Source organism: Amblyomma americanum, chromosome 3 (assembly GCF_052857255.1).
Source record: "Amblyomma americanum isolate KBUSLIRL-KWMA chromosome 3, ASM5285725v1, whole genome shotgun sequence".
NCBI lineage: Eukaryota > Metazoa > Arthropoda > Arachnida > Ixodida > Ixodidae > Amblyomma > Amblyomma americanum.
The window spans coordinates 162,431,736-162,456,867 of record NC_135499.1 but is presented as its reverse complement, the minus strand read 5'-3'; the positions used below and the strand labels follow the sequence as shown (position 1 = coordinate 162,456,867).

At 48.2% G+C, this 25,132-nt stretch overlaps 1 protein-coding gene across 1 annotated transcript in view; it reads left to right on the top strand.

Moving 5' to 3' along the window:
- The first annotated feature begins 234 nt into the window (after positions 1–234).
- The window catches only part of Mid1 (calcium-permeable channel component Mid1), a 134,459-nt gene continuing 109,561 nt past the window's right edge, over positions 235–25,132 (top strand). Inside the window, exon 1 of the mRNA XM_077658573.1 lies at positions 235–809. Within this exon, the coding sequence (XP_077514699.1) occupies positions 411–809 (399 nt within the window). The 5' untranslated portion in view covers positions 235–410. The remainder of the gene's footprint in view (positions 810–25,132) is intronic.

Below are 25,132 nucleotides of genomic sequence, written 5' to 3'. Positions count from 1 at the left end.
TGTTCGCAGGCCAGTCAACCAAGGTTGGACATCGCTTGCAATGACTGACACCGCAGCCGTGAAAGGAAACGACGATAGCTACCCTGCCTCGCGCGTTTTTCGTCCTGCCAGGGCGGGACGCTGGTGACGTCTAGTGTCGCAGCCGATGACAGCGCCGTTGAGGGCGCCCAGCGGCGTTCTGGCGCATCGTCCCCGCGAGCAGACGACAGCGCGCGGTGGCCCGGAGGAGCGGCGCATGCGCGGAAGAGGCTCGGGCCCGCTGGCATCGGCGGCGGGGAGGCTTGCCAAGATGGCGGCCTGCGGATCGGTGCGAGGTCGTCGCTGAGCCGCGGTCATGCGGGAGCCCTGGGTCCCGCGGCTGGGGCGCCCTTCGGTTGACCCACGAGCGTGCGACACAGCGCCCACGAACTATGCCCCTGGCGCCTAGGCATGGGACGGCACCTTGGGAAGCGCTTCTCGGGCGGCTCGTGCTCTGCGCCGCCCTGTGTGTTGTGTGCTGCCGCGGCGAGCTGCCGCCTGCCGCGGTCGAGGCCGTGCCCCAGTTCCGGCCGTCGGCGCGCTGCAACGCGTCGTGTGGCGCTGTCCCGGCGGCCTCGTGCTCGGCGCCGCCCGCGCGGCTGCCCTTCTGCACGCACCTGCCCATGCGGCGACTGCTGCTCGACGCCGGCTCGTGCCGCAACAAGAGCCTCGAACGGGCGCTGCAAGGCGACCAGCTCGCCTGCCAGCTCGCCTGCGAGTTCCGCGCGCTCCTGAGCCGCTTCGACTGCCTCGGAGGCTACTCCGCCAAGTGGAACTGCCACACATGTGCCGTGAGTAGAAGCCGCTCTCCGCTGTGCGCCCCGTGGGCAGTGAGCGACGACGACGACGGCGACGACTGCGGTCCGTGCAGCAGCAACCGCGTGGCGACCACGCAGGGTGACGCGACACCGCCGTCCAGGCGCCCATGCTTTACCCACTGCCCGGAGTACGACGCGCGGTCGTGAGTCGCACGCATGGGCGAAGAGAGCGCGCGTCGCTCGTCCTGCGGCGGCGACCGAGGCTTGACCTCGGCACGCTTCTTCTTCCCTCACTCGCTGCGCGCCGTCGCAGCCATGCACGAGGACGTGACCCGACGGGGTTCCTTTCCTCCCCTCTTTCCCGGTTACGTGGTTGCTCGCGATCCCTAAATCGCGCCCTCCGGTTCGCGGTTCCGCCCCTTGCCACGGTTGGCAGTGATTGCGAACCAGTGCGCGGCCGAGAGCGCTGACTGCCACCCCCTCGGTCAACCCTAAAACGCGGGTTGCTTCGCTTTCGAGGCGACGTGAGTGCAGCCCGATATGAGGAAGAATGTGAATGGATGGGCAGATAGAGAATGCGATGTCGAAATTGGGGAATAACGGGAAGGGGGCAAGAAAGAAATATGACACCCACGGTGGCGTGGATTCAACCCACACTCATCCACGCTTTTTCGGAGTAGCAGCGTGAGACGAAATCGACTGCGCGCAGTGGTTGCGTTTTTCTTCGCTGTAGGGTCCGATCAGGGCTCACCGCGCGGCGTGCGGTTTTCACCTCATCCCACAGTCGGTCGGTTTAGGTTTCTTAAAATACGGCACAAAAACAAAGCGCCTCTTGTCTGACGTGCTCGCTACGTTTGTCGGCATGCCTGGAAATCGACTGGGCCGTCGTGACGTTCGGGTTCCTCCATCTACGTTGTGCAACAATCTACCACCATAAGACCAAGGTTGTGCAAACAGTGTCCAAGCCAGGTCAGTACCAGTTCGCTGCAGATTCAATAGCCAAACAAAATAAAAAAAAGAGGAGAAATGCGGGATAGGCGTTCCTGCGTTTCTGCGGCTTCCAAACCGCCATCGGCGACGCTCGGTACGACCCCGCGTTTCGGGCCGCGTGTGAAAAAAAGAATGAAAACTCCTTTTTTCCCAATGCGCCGCTGGTGAAGGGTTCGGAGTGCTGAGGGAAGCGGGAACGTCAACGAGATTGGCCTTTGGGCGCGTCTAACGAGCCCGAGCAACGCGTCCTATTAAGGGCCCGGATGCCGTCGGCATACGTAACCCGCTTCGCATGCAAGCAGGCAACGAGGCCGCCGTTGCTCGCACATTTTCTCGGTGCTTAGTCACGTCAGCTTCGCCTCTGTTTTTACTTTTCTCGCTCATCGCGCGTACACACCTCGTCCCGCCGTTCTCCCAGCCGCCTCCCCATGTTTCCTCCGGGCCTCAGCTCTCCGTTTATCGGCGCGAGCCAACAAAACACGTGTGTGTGTGTGCAACTGGGTCGGAGCGTTTTCATGCCGCACGGAGGTTTCTGTTTCTTTTTCTTTTCTTCTCCCTTTTCTCCTAGCTTTGCCTCATCTAACGAAAGCGAAGCAAAACATTCCGCTAACGAGCTCGCCACCGCCGACGCGACCGTGAACGCCAGTATTGGTTGGCTAGGGCGAGAACTGGATAACAAGAACCGATGGCGGTGTACAGATGCGTTTCCAGTTCAGTTCCAGTTCTCGCTCTTGAGTAGAAGCACGTTTTGGTGCCCAGTATAAAGTACGTGCGTGTTAGTTCGACGCCTGTTCAGCGTCGTCCATTCATCGATGCATTCCGAAAGGGACGCATCCGACGAGCAAGGAGGTCGGGGAGAGGATGTACGCCGCCGCGCGTTGGCGTCGCCGGCCAGTGGGAAGAGAGGAGGGGGGCAGGCGACGATGAGGAGAAGGAGAGGGGGGCGGGGAGGCACGGGAAATTCGAAACTCGCCGTCTCCCGGCCCGTCCATCGCGACCGGCATCGCCATGTCCGCATCGGCCGCGCTCGCGCCGCTGCTGCTGCTGCTGCTGATGCCGCGTGCGAACGGCACCACCGCCACCACCGGCTCTGTTTGCCCAGTTGATTTGTGCCGCCTTCGTCGTCGTCGCCGTCGTCGCTGCTGTTGCTGCTGCTGGCGTGGCCGTGTTCGTGCCGTGGTCGCGGCGGCGATCGCTTTACGTCCGCCGATCGTTCGGGCGGCGTGACCACGTCGTACTGTGGCGCGGTGTTCCTAGAATGCTTGTGACGTCTGATTGGTGCCATTTAGGAGTTCTTGCATAAGGTTCACCGATGTTGTTTATTTTTAGTTGTTCTAATGACAGCGTGTAAAGCACTGAATTCTCGACTGATACAATGAATGGCGTGTATCTGTGTGCAGCAAGGCGAAACCAGCACGTCATCGTTCTGCGGTGGTCCGCGGAGTGCTTGCTACGTTCGATTGGCAAGCCTTATGAGCTTGTAGTGGGGAACTCAATCTTATTAACTTATTTATTCCAATGGTATCGTTTGGAGCATTGCAATAATCGACTGATGTAATCAATGGCATGGAAATTGATTTAATGCTTGATTGTCACAGGCTATGGTGTTTTTTATGTGGTTCCTTGATAATTTTGCTTTTAATTACTCTGATGACACCGGAAAGAACACAAAGGAATGCATTGAGCGGTACGTAACGAACTAACGTGTTCGAGGCCACAGCTTCGAAACGGTTTTTCAGTGTAATAACGCTTGCAAGTTCCGAACAAGCGAGGATGAAGTAACAAGTGTGGATTAACAGTTGATGCATTCCCGGCAGGCGAGCTCAGCCGAACGGATCACAAGAGTGTGTAGTCGTCATAAGAGATGGGCAAATGCCCTCATTTTTGTTTTTCCTCCCTCACCCTCACTTTTAAATCGATGACCCTCCCTCATTTTCGCCCTCATTTTGAAGAGTTATCCCGTCCTTCCTCACCCTCATCCTCACTTCGAAAAATTTACTGGCCCTCCCTCACCCTCACCCTCACTAACAGTCGTTTTAAAACTCGAGTTATTTTCTGTAGTGGCACTCTTGGCGATATTCCTGAGTACCAAGCATATAAGACAAGCCCTCAAGGAACTGTGGGACAGGCGCTACATGCTTATGTTGTTGTGTGTTTGCGTGTACGCTTGTGTGTGTTGCTTGAGCTAATACGTGAGACAAAAGCGACGCAGTTACGAGTTGAGCCCCAAAATATCACTCTGCATTTAATTCTGACATGCAATGCATGCATCTATGTGCCCTCAATGTTAGCGCACTATACAGAGTGCTTCACCCAAGACTTTGTACAATTTTTTTTTAAATCGGCTTTTTGAATTTGAAGGGCGCTTTTTTGAGCATAGCATTGCGAGTGGTGTAGTACATCGTGGCGACGGAGAAACCGTGCGGCTCCCCGCCTTTCGTGTTCGCCTCGTGTACCTCTAAATTGCAGAAACTGCGTCTTCCCTGGGAACCTCCACCCTAAGAACTGGCGCTTTAAAACGCGAATTCATAACGGGCTGCACAGACCAAATACGTTAGCCCGGAGTACGGTTCGGGCCACCTTCCTCGTCCTCAGACAGTGCATCTTGCCCTCCCTAACCCTCACCCATACCTCATCATGTCTTCCCTCCCTCACCCTCACCTCAACGAGCGAAAACCTCGTGAGGAGAGGGTGAGGACGCCCTCGTGAGGGCTTGCCCTCGTGAGGATGTCCATCTCTCGTCGTCAGCACACCCGCCTAGAGCGCTGAAGCGGTGTGCTCCGGAACAAACAAACTGAAATCTTCACTCAGCTCCTCTACTGCCAATTTATCTATTGCTGATATGCAGTTGCCAGGGCAAATTGTGTGCCTGGGCTGCTTTTTTCCAGCGCTAACAATGTCTCTAGAACCGTATATCTGCTTAAAAATTTCCCTTCCTTTGTGCGACAGGGCGGCACTCGAGTGCTCTAGACAGGCGTACTAACAACAGCACGTACTGCATTTGTACATCCGAAACGCCCTGTAGTGGTTCGATGGTGGTCCTTGTTCGATGGCAGGTTGCTTAATCTCGGCGTGAGGAGCTAACGCGAGATTCGATGCTTAGCGCCTATGCATCGTGGCAACGCATAAAAGAGAGCACACAATGTTCTGTTCTGCTTAGCCACATTTGGGTTGAATTGCCGTAACTCGTCGCGTATCTGAATGAATACGAATCGGAAAGATAAATGTAATTTGCAGGAAGAATGGGATTAAATCATTATAATCGCACTATTGTTATTAAAACATTCGTAATTTTGCAGGCAGTGAAAATTTTCACTGATCTGCGATACTGATGATGCGGCATTACAAGTGTTGAACCTTGAAATCAGTTTGTTTACTCACCAGTTGTTTTATTGGATTTATTAATTTTGGCGCTAAGATATGAGTTGCCTTGCCACGTGTGGAACTGTCTGCTCACGGATAACAAGCGTGAACGCCACGTTTATCAGATTACGCACGTAATGCTTTCATAAACCGAGCCCCCTTCACTCTCTCACGTGAAAACTTTTCATTAACTAAGCAGGCGCAGTGCTGTGGGAATTTTATTACAGTTACGAATGTTATTAAAGATTGATGTTGGTCGTTCTTTTGAAGGTCTCTTTTTATTTTCCTTTTAGAGCAAATAGTTCATCTGTTGCAAACAAATCTTGAACTGCTGTATGTGATTCATGTTAGAAACAGCAGTGCACAAGCGCTGAATTAGTTCGTTTGTTTTTTTCACTCGTCGGAAACTGACAGTAATCTCTGCCGCTTGCTTTATTATTCTACGATTCAGTTGAATGTAAAAACGGTCGAATCAGCAATCCACCGGTGAGATTTTCTGTGCGTTTTTATGAGCTGTTGACCAAGAGATTCAAGTGTGGTTGCTTATAGCTGCGTTTGTAGTGTGCGGGTGTTTTTTTAAACCGCGCAAATTTTCTCGTATTTTGTGATTCACTGCAAGCCACAGGCACCGAGTTTATTTTTAAGCTTAGTGCAGCTGCTTAGAAGGTCTCGGAGTACTCGCGGTCCGGCACAGCCTGTTGTGAAGGAGAGGACCTCGCAGAAAATGGGCAGTTCCATTAGAACGGTTGCTTCGTGGCGTAAACTTCAAAAGCAGGCAGTATTTTCGCTCCACAGCTCCACATGGCTTGCTAGCTGATGATTGCGTAAATAAATTAGCCGGCTTTGGAAGGAACGAGAAAACTGTTCCTTTCAGTTCACGTTGTTGACCTTTTCGCAAACGTCTGTTTGGTATTTCAGACGCGTATAGTGAGCTCCGATGTTTGGCAATGTCAGGAGCTTCTGCCCCGTGGTTTGCTTGGGTACGCTTCTGACTGTTCTCTCGCGTCGAAAACATCTTATGTGAGAAGCACCGGGCGTTTACGCAAACAGAAATATCAGAATCTTAATTGGGGTTCTTTTTGCATGCGAAATAAATAATCATGCAGCTATGGATTGTGAACTACAGCATCGAATTCGCTATTTGGGAGGAAAAAGAGGAGGAGAATCTTGTCTATGTGGTGATTTGGTTCATCATTTCGAGCGCTCCACTTTTCGCCTGTACAAGCACTACACCGGCAACGAGGGGAGGAAATAAGTCTACGCGGTGCTGAGGTGCGCTCTGCTCAGAAGTCCTTGAAATTGGGTCAAGCTAGCGCGGCATATTATTCTAACCCAGCATCAGAAAACCATGTATGGGACACAGCAAGGCCAGAAAAGACAATATGATGCACTTTGATACCTTTGCGCCCTTCAACGCTCAACCCTTGCTTCAGGAGCTGTACTTTTAATTATGTCCTTCCTTGAGAAGTTACTGAACTGCTTTGCCGGACAGTGCTACAATTTCATTAACTATCGTGAACGAAGCAGCCAAAGTTTCAAAGGCAGCGACTTTCGTTTCTTTTTTTTTTTAAGTAAAATCACTTAATGCCGGCAGAAGCATGAAAACCAGTAGAGAAGCGTGTGAGCAGCTCTTTACGCGTATGATTCTAAACTCGAAGAACACCGACAAAGACCATAAGGGGGATTTGAGATATGGTTCGTACGTCGTCACCAGTTATAAATCGCCGGCGGCCTTGTGCTCAGCAGTTACTAAAGTCTTTAAAGCTCCAGCCAATGTGTCAGTCAATCTCAAAATGATCGAGCTCGCCTTCATATAACACCCTTCCCAAGTTTCGCCTTCTGAAGCATGGCGCACAATACGAACGCTAGCCAAATATTATCATACATTCAAGAAAGCCGGTGCCTGCCTCAATGTTAAACTGGTGTAGCAAACTCGACACATAACACAGTACTAAATGTTCTTATAGACGCAAATATCAGTGCATGAATTTCAGATGCCTCGAGTGTGACAGCCGGTTTACCTTCGCATATCACGACGGCCAACGCGCCGGAAAAAAATGTTCTCTTCGGTGCAGCATCATACTGTGCCGTTTGCTTGCTGCTTTAATGAGGTAGTGTGTGGGAAAGGTAACAGGGGGTGAGGTACACGGGTCATCACAACTAGTTTCGAACTAGCCCTTACTGAATCCTCTATTCTAAAAGCGTACGGTCTCCTCCTCCCAGCCGCTTCGCAGAGTCAGTTAACGGAAGGAGTCCAAGCATCAGGGACCTGTGGTTGCAGCGACTTGGCCGTGCCACTTCATCCATATAAGTAAAAATCCATTTTCCGACTCTGTCTGCCTATGTTGACGTATGTCCGGCAGCATAAGTTCGGCGCGAAGATCGGATATAAGAGCTATCCTGCCAGTATATTCAAACTTGCGACGTCATTAGCGAAAAGGACGGGTTGCAACCGCTTTGAGGTATAGTGTGGCCTCCGGGATCGGCGCGAAAGTGCTTTATCGACGCAAGCATTTGTCTTGCGAAATCGGCCGGGGAAGTCCTCTACTTCGTTTCGTGGTCTTTTCTTGCTTATAGAAGCTCGGTTTTCTCTGAGAGTGTTGCCTTTGTGATTAAAACTGGGCACCCTATATTTACCCTCTAAACACGAATACCCCTATATGGAAGTGAAAAGAGAGTAACCTGTCTTCTAGCGCAGTCTCTTTTATAAATGGGAGCGCGATAGAGGACAGCTTAGTCCCTTTTTAGTCTTTTTTTTTTCGAGGGTACAGGCAAACTTCTAATTGTCATCAGCGTGTCTTCAGGGGATAGAACACGTTGACACACGTGCTCTCACGGTTACAAAACAAATAAGAAATTCGTAAACACAGCGAAATAGACAAACCAGACTTCACTCGGATCATGACTGTCGTTATTTTTTTCTCATATATTTGCATCAGCGTACTTCAGAATCGTGAAGCATCAATCGTGAAATTCTCTGCGTGCTCATCTCATTCCGTGTTAAAAAAGAGTGACCTGCTCAGCTGCACTGAAGACCACAACTTTGCAACCGGGTTTATAGCTATAAACGTGGACTGTATGACTTCCTTTTTTGTTTTTGTTTTTCTTAGAAACTCTCATTCGTTTCACATTCACTTTATGCTTTTCCTGCGCCGAAAGCCCCGGCTGGAGTGCTTGCCGAAGGTCACTATAGGCCGCCTCCTGAAATATTTATCTGTTCAAAACTCCGTTCAAGATCGCGCGGTTCTTGCGATCTCCCATCTCTGCCGTACTGCTAGCATGGCTTGTTTTGTGGCGTACTTTTCTGGCTTAAAATTCTGGAAATTTCGTGTGTCCATTCAACGACAGGACGGCTTTGCCTTTGGGTTACAGAGAAAATGCTCAGATGCATTATTTTTTTATGGTATCCTTTCCACTACTCTGTTGCGAAGCTTACCGACACAAAAAACGCTCGACTCTGCCACCGAGCTCCTATGGCTGCCCTCGTCGTGACGCAGCATGTTTTTTCCTTCAAGTTGACCTCCAGATTTTCTTTTTTGCTTGGATACTTTGGTTAAAACTCTCTTCAGACGAATGAAGCTTTGATTTCGAGGCCCGGCAATTAAAAACCTTGCTACTGAAAAATCTTATAGATGGCAACAGGAAGTTTGGATAAACGGAGGATAGAACAGAAGTAAATTCAGCGAACTACACTTACGGATCCAAGGTTCCTGTGTGTACGCGGAGTTCGGGGGGGGGGGGGGGGGTAGCAAAAATAAATGCGTGTGCAGCATGGGACGGAGGGGAAAGGTACATAAATGTTGCTCCTTAGAGTTGGATGTTGGAAGAGCATGTGCAGTGGTCTGCTATGTCACAGAACAATACCACAAATTCTTTCCTTTAATTATAATTAAAGTGTCGATACGGTGAAGCATTTAGTGGTAGTATTGAGAGGACTAACCTCACCGCTTACAACCACCGCAACGTTGAGGCTTTAGCGTTTGGGTTTATGAGGTAGACGACCGCTGTGTTTGGGGAGCGCTGAGGGGCACAGCTTTAGTATGCTCAGCCACCGCCTATACGTGTCCCTGACCAATCGTCGAGAGGCTGGTAGAAAATCGCGGTAAGTTATGCACTTTTTCTGTCTGCGTTTAGATCCGACCCTCGTTTATTCAATATTTTGACAAGTCCAGTCTTGTGGGGTCCTGTGGGGGTTATGACCCCATTCCCTGACTTGGAAGCTCTCGCGTTGTTTTTTTTCAGGCTAGAATTAAGGGGCGTAATCTATACCCTCATGAAAGCGCTACTGAGGTAATTGGATGACTGATGATACGAACATTTAGCTTCCGCCTCATAGTCAGAGATTTAGATGGGAGTGGCATAGAAAGCCCTGCAGAAATGAGCCTATGGGTGGAGGGAACTAATGAGATAACCTTCCATCGCTTTGGCGTGCATTACTAGGCGCTTTTCCGTGAAACTTCGACCTTATATCGGGATATATATTGGCTTAAAAAAAAGTTAATCCCGGCACTTCTTTATACTTTACGTATACTTAGACGCTGTGGTGAGCTCGTGGGGGTACGAATAAAAGGAACCACGGAAGCACTATTCAGAGGCAAGGTTTGAAATTGCCCGGACTGCTACATTTTCTAGCTTTGTGTCAGTAAGACATATTTTAGTGACATGAATGACAGGCCGGGTTGCACTTGAAAAAAAAAAGCGGTCTGCTAGAGAAAACTAAACAGCTTCACATGAACACGAGCCACCCGGCAAATGCTAGCTGCAATGCACCTCAGCACATCTTGGGCATCTTGTTACGTGTTGGCTGTCGTACTTGCACCTTGTCTATTAGGTAGGTCACAATGGCTGTATGTGATGAAAACATGTCAGTACTTTTCGAAGTGCGCCGAAGTGTGCGCACGAAGAATGTTTTATGTTTCGTTTTTGTGAAACATACGTTTACGTAGAACATATGTTACATGTGTCAAAAGAAACTGAAGTCCACGGCCGTTGACATCAGCTCCAAAGCGGCAGAAAAAGGCGCCTGCAACTGCATCTCGCCGGACGGCCGAAACTGCTTTGGCTACCTAGTGAATGTCAAAGAAATAGTGGGACATATTCGTCCTCCTCGTGTCGAGCTTCCGAAGTCTGTGAGAAGTCCGAGCACGGCGTCTGCGGTAGAAATGTGTGATTTGAATTAGAATGCAGGTTCGCTTCCGCCGATTGTATGGCCGTCATGACTCGGAAGATTGCTATCGTTATTTGAGAGCTACAATTTCGACAACCTGTCCCGTGTTATTGACGAGTTCTGCGGCGTCCACCGTTGTAGCGTGCTGCTGGCACAAGCAGCCTCATGCCGCTGTTGCTGATGCTGAAGTTTGCATGTGCACGGGCGCATATCTTGGGAATTTTTTTTAGCATGGCTTCTTTGCTGGCACATTTTGTTCGGAATGCGGACACTAATAATAAATCACGGTGGTCTTTCTCCAAGCAGTCACGTGACCTCTTGACTCCTGGAAAATAGATTTAACGCGATAGCGTTAAAGCCCTCTTAAAGCCCCCCTCTGCGATGGCAGGTGCTCCCGCTGGGAGCACCTGCCATCGCAGGGCAGTGGCGCATCGCTTAACCGCCGCACCACTACGCCAGGAGGGGTATGAGGACTCTCAGGGATCTATGAATCTAAAGTAGAGAATGACCTTTTTGCATATGTGGGAATTAACCAATTAACGCTATCGCGTCATACTCTTAAGGCGGAGCTCAAGTGTCCCTTCCAATTTTTTATTCAGTCTCTCGCGTAACGGTAAAAGCGACGTAGATCTTTTAGAAAATAACTTTAGTTTGAAGGACCACGAAATGAAATAAAAACCATTAACCCCACTTTTCAATGTTGCCCTAGTCGAAGAAAAGCCCTGGTTTATTAGCAACGCACAATTAGAGGCTACACGGCTCATATAATAAAGACAATCGGCAGTATAGTAGCGCACACAAGCGCTGTTTATGTTGGAACCCCTTCTTTATTACTGTTCTAACTTGGGTTCGTTGTGTGCCATAATTCTTGAAAACTATTTTATTATCCACGCTGTATACGCTTCATGGTGAGACAAACTAGCGTGTGCCTTTCTGATAATTCAGTCTGTCCATTTTTTATTTAAATTTCTCTCTCTCTCTCTCGCTCTTTCGTATTCTGTTTTTAACTTTTCATGATCACCCCGTCAGTGCATTGGCTTCCGAAATTCAGAGCCCGGTCGAAGCAATCCACTGAGAGTAACAGCCAGAAAATTCGGCGCATTTCTCCGGCAAGACCAAATGACGGCCGAGGGAGCCGTTTGAGCCAATTTGAATTTGCATTCAAAACGTTCTAGGGCGCACTTCAGGCAAGCAATCAGCAATAAATCCCAGAAATGCCTTTAAATCAAACACACACACGCCTGCGGAGTACACTGCATTGTACAGCTCCTTTCGAGAGCCGTGAGCGGAGCCCATGCGGCTTGGAGAAATCTGTCGAATTTCAAGATGCGCGAATGGGGAAGGGGGTTGAGTGCGGAGGAGAGTTGGGAAAGAGGAGCTGAGCGAAGCCATCGCGGGCGCACGGCTGCGCCGGGGGAAGCGCTCGCTGCGTTCGATCCGGTTCACAGGTCAAGTGGGTTAGCGCGCGCACAGCGCGAGCCGTCACGCTACGCGCACACCGACCCACGGAGACTGCCCCCCCCCCCCTCCCTCGTCCTCCTCCTCCCCCGGTCGACGTTGGTGCCGACAGCGGCGTCAAAACTCAAGGCTCGTTGGAGTGTGCGGCTTTCTTCGCTCGTATACCGGCGCCGTCAGAGACACGCCTCCTCGAACACAATCCGTCCCGGCAATTGCGCGCAGCGCCGCAAGAGCTGAGGCGGCAGTTTTCGAGAGTACAGTTTCGTGCAGTCTCCTGAAGGGGTAAAATGACGCTGCGATTGTTCATACACCTCGGAAGTATGCCGGCAAGTGTGAAGTTCGCATTTCATTTGGCGAGCATAATTGACCGAAAGCATCGATTCGACTCGGAGAAATGGTGCGCTTTCTTGAGGTGCACTATCAAGAAATGCTCTACAGATTTGTAACCATGCCTAATATCAGACATTTACTAGCCTAAAGTATGTAATAACGAAGTGAAAAGTGTACGCTTTAGAGGAATTCAATTCACGCGTGGTACGAACACAGAACCTCCCCTTTCTGTCATATCGAGAAGCCTCCACGAATGTCCTGGGGAAGTTCGCGGCCCCACAAAAAAAAAAGCTATTTTGTGCATTTTAATCGCGCAGTTACGATTGCAGTTCGAATTCGGCGAAATACTATAGAATTAAGCCAAATACAAAGTTAACGCTCCCGGTCGTTATGATAGCTGCGGAATTGCTCGAAGAAAATCGCCCCGACAGCGCCGCATGTTTTTCTTGGAGGCAGTTTTGAGGAACTCCAAGTGCTTGTATTCCATAATTCCATAATTCATTGCATAAATGCGTAAGATCGCTAAATGAGCATTTCTATCAAGATGCGTAGGCTTCATTAAGTCATTTTCTCACTTCAGTTCCACTTACAGAACCAAAGGTCTCTATACTTCACTTGCGTTACTGGAGCCCACTCGTACAGAGCTTCAAAATGTTAACACAAATGCAGAAGCGCGTGGCCGGCGACGTTTTCAGCGCCGTCTGTTGACAGCCATATGACTAAGGCGCTACACAGTGATAGCCCCAGTCGGGCTGCGGTGCGGAGTCTATTAGCCGCCCATGTTTGACCGTGTTGAAGCCAACGACTCGTCAATACAGTCAGGCACACCAAACATACTGCCAAACCACGTGACCGCACGCCTCTAAAACTTAAAACTAAATTGCACGCGGCACCCAAGAAACAGAGCGATCACAGCGAACCGCGCGCAGCGTCCAGGTTGGAGAACAGGAGGACTCCACAATGACATTGGCAAATGTGTTGAAAAGGGACGCGGTAGATAAAACTGTTTTCGTTATTTACGCTTTAAATGCAACCGCATTTGGCACAAATATGTACCTTTCTAAGCACATTTCAGAAGTACATTATATTTCAAGTTAGTTTGTATAGCTGTTGAATAATTATAATTAACACCTTCGTAAGCCATCGCTGCAGTGTTAATAAATTGTGGACAAAGTGGACAATCTTTATGTTATCATGTTCAGATGTCCCCGCAATGTGCTATAAAGCTACAATTTTTTTAACGATTCCCAGTGCTCATAGAAATGAAAGCTAAACCTGAGCATACATACCTACACGAAAATATTTTTCATAAAATTTAATTTCAAGAACTATTGCACGTGTGTTTAGAAAAACAGGGAGCTTTTGTGGCAGTCTTCAAGTCTCAGGATTCGTGCACAAAAGAACGGAATCTGTTTACTGTCATTAGTTAAGAAATGCTGAAGGTTGAGTGACACCAATCGCAGAATAAGTGAAAGCTGAGGATATCAACGTTAAGGTTTATTTCCCAGTTTGTCTCGTTTATAGCGTCGTGTGGTTTTTACTTTTGGTCAGATAAATGCGGCATTGCAACCAGCGGAAACTCTGACGTTCTGATATCGTCTCCGCATGGTGATACTAAAGTAGTGACGCCCCGTCGTCGGAAACACGCGGAATTCGCCACGCGCCGGGACCATCACAAGCGCGATTCGCTCACAAATTTCGACGTACACACATAACAAAAACAACATCTTCTAAATTTCAACTTCATATTTGGCTATAATTTTTCACCACGAGACAGATGAAGACCCCAGGGTTGCGAGAAAAAATGAGGCTTGGAAAGTGAATAGTTTGATCGAATTGACCTTTTTTTTTTTGCCGGGTCTCCACTTCAGTTACAGTGGACCGCTGGCACCGTGCTACGCGACATGGTTCAGCGGGCCGCGTACTCGACATTCGGCTAAAAAGAGTGCGCCGGATTCGAATTTCTCTCCCGCCAAAAAGCCAACGAATCGCCCTTCCCCGTTTGAGGCGGGAAAAGTGTTGCGCATGTTTTGTTTGGTGCTCGATATGCCTATTACGCGTGCATGGTACAGTCAGTTTGCGCACTTAATGCCTACGGAACTATTTCGCACCGTTACGAATCGACATAACCCCTTTAGGCGCTGAGTCCACATATGTGGGACATAAGCCTCCTCATATTTTCGTACGCAAGGCAAATTTCTACCTTTGAATACCGCGCTCTTACCATTTTGACCCTTCTTGTCAAGTTTGTAGCGCTGTCTCTTGCAGCTACAGCGAAATGCGTTTGTAAAAAAAAAAAGAAAATATGTGCTCCACGTCGTTTCTTGGCGGGACGAGTAAATAGCTTTACTTTTCGCATTGTATCTTCACAAATGATCGTGAATGATGCAATTTAGGGCTCTAAATGTGTCGATAGGTTAATGTAGAAGCGGCGCACTAATTTTTATTGTCATAGACGAAGAAAAAGTACTGCGGTGGACGTTCGCATGTCCAAAAATGCTCGATTCTATTCCTGGTAATTCATATTTCTTTAATTCATTTTACTTTTCCAATTTTTATATTGATTTAGTCTTCTCACGCCTCTTCTTCCCCGCGCAAATACCTCATTGGGATTATACACTGAACCTTGGCCAATCCCCCTGCGTGGGTATGTGCCATGCTTACTAAGGAGAAAAAGAAGAAGACGTTCCCAGTTGCACGTCCACAAATGTGGACATGGAGCCTCAATGCCGAAAATATCAAAGTGGCGTTTTCTCCCCACAACGCGCCGTTTTTTTCTTGACGTATGGTACGAAATGGTGTTACTGCTTACGGGCGTTCAAAACTATGCCTGTACAAAGAGAATGTTGGACGACTCCAGTGCTGAAGCGTTCTTCATAAAAATAGCCGATGTAGAAGCCCTTCCAAATAAGTGCGACCGACCGAGCAATGAAGACGTGCAGACGGTCTCAAAGAACCGCCACTTAGCTGAGCCGCTGCCGATAAACACAGCGCGCTACGAGCAGTGCTTAAAATCAGCGAGGTCTAGGAGGGTTTTAGTCCCCCTACAAAAATATTCAAAAAGGGATCAGAGACCACCTGTGCTAGATTGTAGAACGCATGAATCCGAAGGAAGCAACCATTTTCAGTCGCGGTCAGAACATTTTTTCTCTATTGTTTTAAAAATTTCGCTGCAGTTTTTAGCTAGAGTCATTACATTTTGTATGAAATTAGAAACGAAAAAAAATACAAAGTGGCAGCACTACACAAGGGGGGATGAAAAAGGGGAACCCGTGCCCTCACACCATGGTCAGTTCAGAGCTGGCCGCTCAGCTCCAAGGCTACAACACAACAATGAGCACATTGGACGAGCGAGTGGACAGTTTGATTCAGGTCTCTGACATAAATTGAGCAAAACACGACCTTGAAAATGATTTCTCATTTTTGCAAAAACCATGTGTAAAACAGACCGCAAGATGCTATCTCTCTCTCTCCCTTTGCACCTGTGCTCAAATCACTCGAGACCCCTTCGATACAGCCGGACTTGAAGTATTACTTATGATGAAAGCAACGATTGGCCGCAACTTCTGAACTCGTTAATTACACAACGGTGCAGACGTGAAGGCGCCACATCTAAAAGCCACGTTCGGTGCTCGAAATACCGAATTTTTTCTCTGCCTGTCGTCACAGAATGACTGCGTTTATCTGTTTTATAAGTAATGAACTACAGAATAATTGCCTGAAGCGTACATTCTCACAGCTAAACATTTATTCATGTCTAACGATCAGTTATAAAAGGCAAGCAATTGTAGTAGTGTTTACGTTCATGTATCAGCTTTAAGGCGCTATGTCCGCAAATTTGGATGCGAATAAAATATGCTTGAATTTGAATATTTTTGCGTAATTTTTTGCACATCACTTCTACTTAGCGTACTGACCATCATCCATGTACAAAAATATTTTTCCTTTCAGCACATTTAATTGGCGCCTGAAGGGGATATATTAAGAATGAACTGACCAGTGTAGTTGTCTTGGGGTTCGTTATGTCCCGTCAAGGGAACTTTACTTCCTAAAAACTAAGTATAAAATGCATGGGCTTCTCTATGGGAGCTTCCAAGGGGAATAGCTATTCCTTTGTTATATTCCATATTTCGTTATAAACCTCTTCGTTGTAGCGGCGTTCGGCTGTATATGTAAAAGTGAACTGGGTAATGATACACTATTAAGGATGAGGGAGACACTGATCATTATATTGCATATACCTCGATCCTGAACCTATACTACCTGTTGTTACTTGCCTAACGATTTTAACTTCGGTACCTAGTCTCTGAAAAGATCGGCATGCATACCTGTTACTGCTCCTGCCCGGTTGAATAGATAGTTAGCACACAGTTAACAGATAGTACCTGAATAGTTATCCGATAATAATCAAGAGACAAGGATTATTACGTACCTGATACTTCCATCCTCAACCTATACTAACTGTTGTTACTTGCCCGACGATTTTAACTTCGCTACTTCATCTTTGAAAAGATCGGCACGCACACCTCTTACTACTATACTGCCCGGTTGAACGCATATTTATTAGTGGTTTGAGGAGACGAATGACAGTCCACAACTGTCCAGGACAGACGCTAAATATGCGTTCCAGAAATGTACTCCAAACAGCCCAATATTTCATCCTAACGCGCCACCGCCTCGTTTGATCAGGCGTGCGTGTACGTTCGCGCATAAACTCCTGCAGCTTGCAAGAGCTTCTGCTGTATCCACTGCTGATGCACATCACTTCCCTTTCCTATTAGCAGTTTGCAGCTGCGTTATTTTCTCGGTATCGACAGCTGTTGGCCGCTATAGTTCACCAATCGGATGAAACAGTTGCCTATTCCCAGCGCTTACCGCATCCTTCCTTAAGAGTTAACAACATGCGTTTTCTGCGCTCAATGCGGTCAGTGAACGCGACTGAAGGCGAGGGCCTCTGTACTACAATCTGCACGATCGTATATCCGTACTATCAAACGTGAGACCGTGAGACCAGGGCCAGGAGCGCTACAATCTCTTGGTCGCAAAAGAAAAAAAAAAGCAAATTATAAAAACAATGTGACAAGTTTAGAAATGAGTAAGTTACGCGGCTCCGGACTAATGCCAAATCAGATCCCAGATTCCCACCTCTGCGCTCATTCAGTCGTCGGAGTACCCGTCTATCACGATATCTACAGCGAGAGCGTGGGAACCACACAGTCTTCGGCGCCTTCGCTCCGAGGTGCCGTTGTCACTGTGCAAGCACTAAAGGGGATCTTCTTGCAAAAACGAGGGAACATAAGTGTCCAGCTGGCGCTTTGCACGGCCCGGTGCGCTCATTGTCCTTGCAGCTGTGTTGAAAGCGCACTGTCGCCCTCGCTGGGCGTCGTCGCAAGGCTGTTGCTATGGGCGATACTGATCGGGCTTCGCAATTCGAAGCGAAGGGCTGTCGCGACGTGATGGTTCGCATCGCCGCTCTTGCTGCTCGTTGGCAAGCTCGTAGGCTTCGATCATCTGAGGTGGCAGTCGCATGTAGTGAAGGGCTCGACGGCACTCACCATGTTTGTACAAAGCGTGTCCGAATTAGCGACTGATGCTCAGGCGTACAGGTGTGGACTAGATGGTAATTTTCGTTTAATAACCGTCCGTTGTAACGTGCCGTGCCCAGCACGAATCTCACTATCACGTGGTTTATTATTATTATTTACAGTTATACCCGCGCTGTGCTTCCGTTATCAGCAAAGTGTACTGCGCACACACAAACAAGGACGAGAAGGGTGTACAAGACGCGCAGTACACTTTTTTTTTTTGATACTGATCCTCTGACTCGCCCAACAACGCGCTCTCTTAAACTCTGCGTCCTTCGATATCCCGCGCAAGGCTGGTTGCATATGCGTGCTTACTCGTATTATGCTGGCATCTCTACTTCCATGAAAATCGCTCGCGCCCCTTGCCTTTATACAGAGAAAAATGTATCTTGTCGTTAGATTTAACAGGACCAGAAACTCCATGACATGAAAAAAGAAATCATTTTTGTGAATCACAGTGATGATGCACGCCTTTTTTATTACTGAAGCATAGTGGGAGTGTACATAACCGTTTTTGCGTGGACTTTACCCTTGCGCGCTATGTAGCGTGTTCGGACGAGGCATGCATAGCTTCTCAGGTTGCCCATTATGAAATATTTGATTAAACGCCGGACACTGCACATTTTCAGCTGTTTTCACTGTACGGCTGCGTTTGTGTCTGGCAGTGTTAGTGATATAACTTTTTGACTCCCCTGAACTTGGTGGTAATAAGGGGAAGGAAGGGGGAGGGGAGGGGGTGGGGGGGGGGGGGGTTACGTGCCTACACTCCATGCCTCACGCAAGCATCACACGAACGCTTCAACGATTCCCCAGGTCTATTATTAGCTCATATCAACGTAGTCATTAAAGATCGGATGTCAGGTCTGTGTACGCACCATCAAAAGTTTATGAAACGGGACTTCGCCGAATCGATTTAATTTCTTTATATTTGTGACGCAAAGCTTGAATTTTGATGGTGCACTGAGTAGTTCACACACACTGAGGATTAGCCTGTAACTAACTATTCAAGGCTAAGGGCAAGGAGGGTGATAAAACTGTTTTTTTTTTTGCACTCGTATTGCGTGCCAAAAACCTCTGGCTGTGGGTGTACATATTGGCTTTTTCATGCTCATTATCTCAATCACTTTGAGTACTTCACTGATGAACTTTATACTGTTCCGTAACCACCTTTCTTTTATGCGTCTATTAATTTATTTGCTTATGTGGTAATTGTGACATCACGGCCTCATCTTATTTATAGGTGACGTCATTTGGATGGCGTGCCTGAAATTATATTTACAACAGTTATTTTTGATTTTTTAGACTATGCTTGGAAACACCATGGAGTGAAAATGTGTGTGAGACAGCTATTTTCTTTACATTGTTAGCTAAATAACCAATTCTCTCTATGGTAGTTTTAATGGCTAACGTTGTCACGCTGACTGTGTAAGCGCGTTCCTGAGATGGATGGTTATACTTGTTACTGACAATTAGCATACACGATGCCAGCCAAAGAATTTCGTGCATTTCGCTGAGTTCGAGTAAATTCGATTGTATCCCATTGAGTTGTGCTGCTTTGTGAAGTGCCCTGCTGTGACATCACAGGTGGTGAGTTTTTTTTTTTTTTTCACCGTGCATAGAATGCACAGATGTACAAAAACGAAGCCCAATTCAAAGAGCCACCCTTCACATGCAGATATTTCAAAGAGTCAGAGACGAGTTTCGTGCAGGCGGGTCCGGTTTTGCAGCCTGACAGCTGATGAGAATTCAGGTCGCTTCTCTTACCTGTTTGCTGAGTCATAATTTGTTCAGTACTGAGTCAACCAACCGTTCTGAGTCAACATAATCGCGAGAAATCTTCCCCCGTCACTCATGCAGTGCCAATGTACCACAGCATCTCGGTGAATACCGCCATGAGTGGCTAACAGCACGAAGAGAGCGGGGCTTATCAACTAGACCGTCATCTAAATATCTAAACACATCACATAACTCCGTCCTCTCATAACTGAAGTCGCTTCAATCACTCGTAACGACTTCTGACCGCACACTGTTCTCACCTTGGCCCGACACACAAAGACGCGACGGTAAGGAGAAGCGCACGGGAACGACAGGTGAAACGGAGCGCACTAATAGATCAGCACAGAGTGAAGAAGAACCCCTCCCCTTTGCCTTTCCTTTGGTTTCTGAAAAGAACGCCGTCCTGTTGTCCACTGGCAGCACGCGGAGCAGCCCTCAGGCCGCGGCTGGACCCAGCCCGCCGCCCGTGCTGTTGGTGAGGAGGAGGAGGAGGAGGAGGAGGAGGAGGAGGAGGAGAGGACTGCTCTCACCGGCCTCCGCTGCATGGTCAGGGCCCGGGCCATGGCTGGCGGCGTTTATTTATTGTCTCGCTCAGCGCCCTCTCTCTCACGTGCACGAGTCAAGCGGAAGAGCTTTTATCGGCCTGGCTGTTTCAGGAACGGCCCGCCGGCGGCGGCGGCGGCGGCAGGGAGCGCGATAAACACACGGGGACCAGCTTCGTTCGAACGGGGTGAACGAAAAGAATTAATAGAAAAAGAAAGATGAGAAAAAGAAGCGGGTAGGAAAGAAAAGAAGAAGGGACGAATCGAAGTGAAAAAGAGTGGGAGAAGAATCACTGTTTTTCTCCGTCGCTTTACATGCACGGAAGCAAGAAGCAGCGGGAGGGGGGGGGGGGGGGGGGGGGGCACCCACGTGCACCGAACGAGCATTCTACCGGCGTTATGGCGGTGTACTTTGGGCGGGCCGGCCGCCCAACTACCGCCGCTATGCATACTGTATATGTATCGACAACTTCTGCTCGGCGAAAAAGAGGGCTGGGAGGGAGCTGAGTGCACCTTCCGGCTATGTTCTGCTGTGTTCTTTTGAGCTTAAATTACTTCTTTTTGGTCTTTAATCTGAAGAGTGTACTCCCCAGCGGGCTGATAGGTGGAAAGAGGGTGGGGTTGAGGGGCAGAAAGGCAAGGGAACCACGAAGAGAGGGCCGGAATCTTGGCACTCGAGAACCGTACGTAGGCTGATCGGGCGACACATTGGCTCACAGCTCCGATGCGTTGAGGTAAATGCGTTGGCGACGCCACTACCGTGTGTCGCGCCCTGTAGTGACACGTGTATTCGCAACAAGCATGTTCTTTGTTATAATTAAGGCCGTAGTTTTCAGTACGAAGGCAGAGTAAATAACACATGCGAGGCGGATTAGAATTGGCCGATTTCTCACGAGGAACTGCTAACATGAGCTGGAAACTTGTGTTATTGTCCCCTGCTTTGAAACCTTTTCGATGCTGTTTTCGGTCAGAAGTTACATTTAAACATCTTAACATGTCTGGAGAGTAATTTTTCCGACTATCACAATGGGCGCTGCCATACTCAACGACCCAGTGGCACGCATGAACTAATCGGTTCTAAGTAGCCCAATTATCAAGCGATGACATTTTCAGGGAATTTTTCTACCTTGGACCTACCGCATAATTATATTATAGCTGATTATATTTCTTGACCATGCTAATTGCTATCACAGTGCGCATTACCATAATAAACCTTGATATTTTTACAAGTTATCTCATTTAATATTATCTCAGTCGCGCATTATTGTTCCTAATAGGGCTTTATCGTTACTTAAGCTGGTGTTTTTAATGTGTTTGTCATGAATTCGTTGCATTAATGTGGCTGATCATCTTAATTGATTTAACTTCTGATAATATGCACCAATCGCTACACCAAGTCACCGGTTAGCTAGGCAACACTGATTATGCTGAACTACCTCGGACGGTCTCATTTGAGTCACATGATCAAGGAGGCTTATACCTGCTCAGGAATGCCATTGGTTTTAAAACAAGCACGCCTCGTCGGGAATTGACTGAAAAATTTCGTCACCTGCACATTTCGTAAAAATCTCGGTTCTTACAAATTATTTGCACTCGGAGGTAGCAGAAAATGAAGGACACTTTTCCCCACTATCTAAAGCTTCCGAATGCTAATAAATCCGCAAAAAAATCTGCAAGGTTCAGGCTTGAAATTTAGCTGGCCACTTGCGAATTTGATGATTCAGTGCGGTCAACTCATTAATGTCCTGATTTTTATTACAGACTGCACAGATGTCAATAGTTTTCGTTTCTGTTCACAAATTGAACATATCAAATCCGCCTAGCGCTAGAGAAACCGCATTTCCCAACACATTTTTAAAGCAAGACCGGAGCCTCAGCTGCCAGAGACACAGAGGCTTCCTTGCTGCGAGATGAATCGTTACAGGAGCTAAGCGTCTCAGCTAAACAGACTTAAACCTCAATGAGCGTGCTCCCCCAACTGTAGGCAATTTTTAATTTTGCACTGTATTTAATTTATACGTCACAGTAGATGTACAAAGTTTCATTGTTTTCAGAATTTCAGAAATCACCCCAACATACTGATTTCAAATACCAAGCTAACAACTTTTTCTCGGCAGATACGTGAGATTCTTCTTTTGTCTATATTCCTGCTCTGAAGAAGTCAAACACGACAAAAGACTAGAAATTTATAATTTTTATTCCACATCTTGCTTTCCTCGTCTTTAAAGAGCCAAACAAGCAGTTGACTTGAGAAGACACGCACACGGAATGCAGGGTGTCCCTGCATTACTGCAACGTAGTCTGCACATATTTAGAGCGCATTGGGTAAAAAACCCTTGTCAAGCAGCATTTTGTTGATAGGGACATCCTGCCCCGTACTCTTGCACGAAACGGTAATCGCTTATAAAGTCCGAATACCTATTATAGTCGGATGCAACTCAAGAACAAATCGACTTTTCCTCGTCAGGACCCCTTTCCAGCCAATTGTGCCGGATGATTCTCATAAGCTTGCTAGCATGAGAACGCAGGGAGTGGAGTGACAGTGGAGGGAGGGGGAAATCCTGGACAATGAAGGGAGGGGACTATCTGCTTTCATCTGCTACTCCTACTCCAGCCGCCGCGGTGGCTCAGTGGCTATGACGCTCGGCTGCTGGCCCGAAAGACGCGGGTTCGATCCCTGCCGCGGCGGTCGAATTTCGATGGAGGCCAAATTCTAGAGGCCCGTGTGCTGTGCGATGTCAGTGCAAGTTAAAGAACCCCAGGAGGTCGAAATTCCCGGAGCCCTTCACTACGGCGTCTCTCATAGCCTGAGTCGCTTTGGGACGTTAAACCCCCATAAACAAAACCAAACCATTATCTGCTGCTCCCTGTATTGTCACGCTAGCAGGTTTACGACAATCGGCCGACGCCATTGGCTGGAAAGGGGTCCTTTAACGGGGAACACTCGCTTTTTTCTTGAGCTGTATCCGACTGTAGTTGTTTCTGCAGAGAAAAACGCTAGAGTAGCGCGCAGGGCACACGTACCACGCGCTGTTATATGAACGCAGAGCTCCTGCTTCTGTCGCTTCTCCACAGAAATAAAAAAAATGTTTATACCTTCAAATATTAAGCACAGTTCAGCGTACTCTCTCCGCTGCCTGAATAAAATTCTCACGAGAAAGGCAAAAGAAATTTAAAAAGAGAAAGGAGGGATCGATTAAGGAGCAACACTGAAAAAAAAAAGTAAGTTGAGGAAGAAACGCCAACTTCTTCTTGTCATCAAAGCAATGAGCCGTGAGTTCTGCATTCTTACGCACAGGTGCGCGCATTTACGTACGCGTCATTTAAGCGACACCTGCACCTTGGTGCTCAAGTGCGTTCGGGTCGATTGAAAGTCGACCTCCGTTTTTGCGCGGCCGGTGCGCGTCGAGAAGGGCGTTGATGCGCGTCTTATTGCGTCACTTTGTCACCTTGTCGTGTCATGAAAGTTGCAGCGCAGCGAGGCAAATACGACAGCGTGTTTATTTTCGCTTCTAGCGTTATGCAGGTTTTATTTCGGTCAAAAACAGAAACTGGGTCGCGTTATTAAAGATGGAGAAGAATTTCCTAGCAAGTACGGACGACCGCTATTCCCTTTTGGATGTTCCATAAAAAAAAATTCGACGCCAAATAATAAAGCAATGCACACGCGAACGCATCTTGCTGGCTTAGTGGCTATGCTGTTCTACTACTGAGCGGGTTTAATTCCAGACGTGGTGGCCGCATTGTGATGGATCCACGATAGGGTAAGCACTTGTGATCTGAGATGTATCTCAAGCCCGTTAAAGGAAAACCGTTGATTAGCACAAAGATAAGTTAAAGCAAGAGTGAAAGCTTTGAAAAATGAATGATACACTCAAGTCTCTAAGTTAAGTGAAATAAAAAGAATGCAGAAAAATAGAAGAAGACAGAAGGGCGCATGCATAAGCCAAGGTTACAGTGCATACGGCGCTCTGTCGTCTGTTGCAAAAGTTTACAGTCGAAAGCGCTTTTCATCCGAGCCGCGCACTAGACTGCAAATAAACTTTCGCAACAGGCGGTACGCGCCCCGCAACGAGCGAATATCTGCACAATATTTCGTAGGCGGTGAGTGCGGACTCATCTGACGGCAACAACTCAAATTTGCGCGTCGAGCTGTGCAGAGCAGCACGTAACGCTAGACAGTGTGCGCAGTTGTTGCTACATGGAGTTCATTTCTTGGCTTTGTTTCGCTCGCAGCCTTAGCGCCTGTATGAACCGTTCATCAACAAACTTCTAAGCTGGACTTAAATGCAGCAGATGATCACGTTGGTAACTCATATCGTGCAATTTCCGATGAGGAAGGAAGCCACTCCAGACACTTTCGAGTGATTCCGTCCTCTCCCAGGCAGAAAAGAGGAAAGTCCGGCTCAGGAGCGCTACGCGTCGGTAGAAAGAGGGCTTTTATTGGCAACAGATGATGACACCTTTGGAGCCGTGGTGAAGCGGATCAACAGTTTGCTATAGACGTGGGAGGCGTCAGCTGGAGCAGTCGCTTTGCTGCTGCTAATCTTTCACATATTTTATATTAAAAATTAGCGGGAAAATAAAGTGTGTGGAACTTTCACGCCCTTGATCCTGTATCCTTGCCGAGCAAGCTTTCAGGTGATCTGGCTGTATTCGCTGCGTTCGACGCAAACGGTAGTTGCGTCTTTGTGCCTTTGTGAAGACGCAATCGTTTACGCACGCACAGTGATGCACGTACACTAGAGCTGCGCTACAGTACGGCGCGCGGCATAGAGCGAGCTTTTCCTCGCTTTAAGGAAGTGCGCCCTAATCGTAGACGTCTGTAGAGCGAACGTCTTTTAAGACCAGTTTTGCCTCGCTGTTGCAACAGTGCACGGGCGGCTCCGTTTCGCGCCAGACCTACTCCCACTCCGGGCGCGCGTTTACACAACGGGTACTTGTTGTCGTTGACCAGAGGGTTCTTGGAAGGCGGCCAACAGCCCGTGCCGTATTATAATGCCGGCTCGGCTTCTCTCGGCATTGTTCCAGGCTCGCTTTCCGTATGCGTGCCCGGCGCCTCCTGAACTTCATTTAGCCGACAGTGTGGCTCGTGTCGTGATGAATGCGACAGCGAGACAGCAGTTGTGCAAGCTCGAATATACG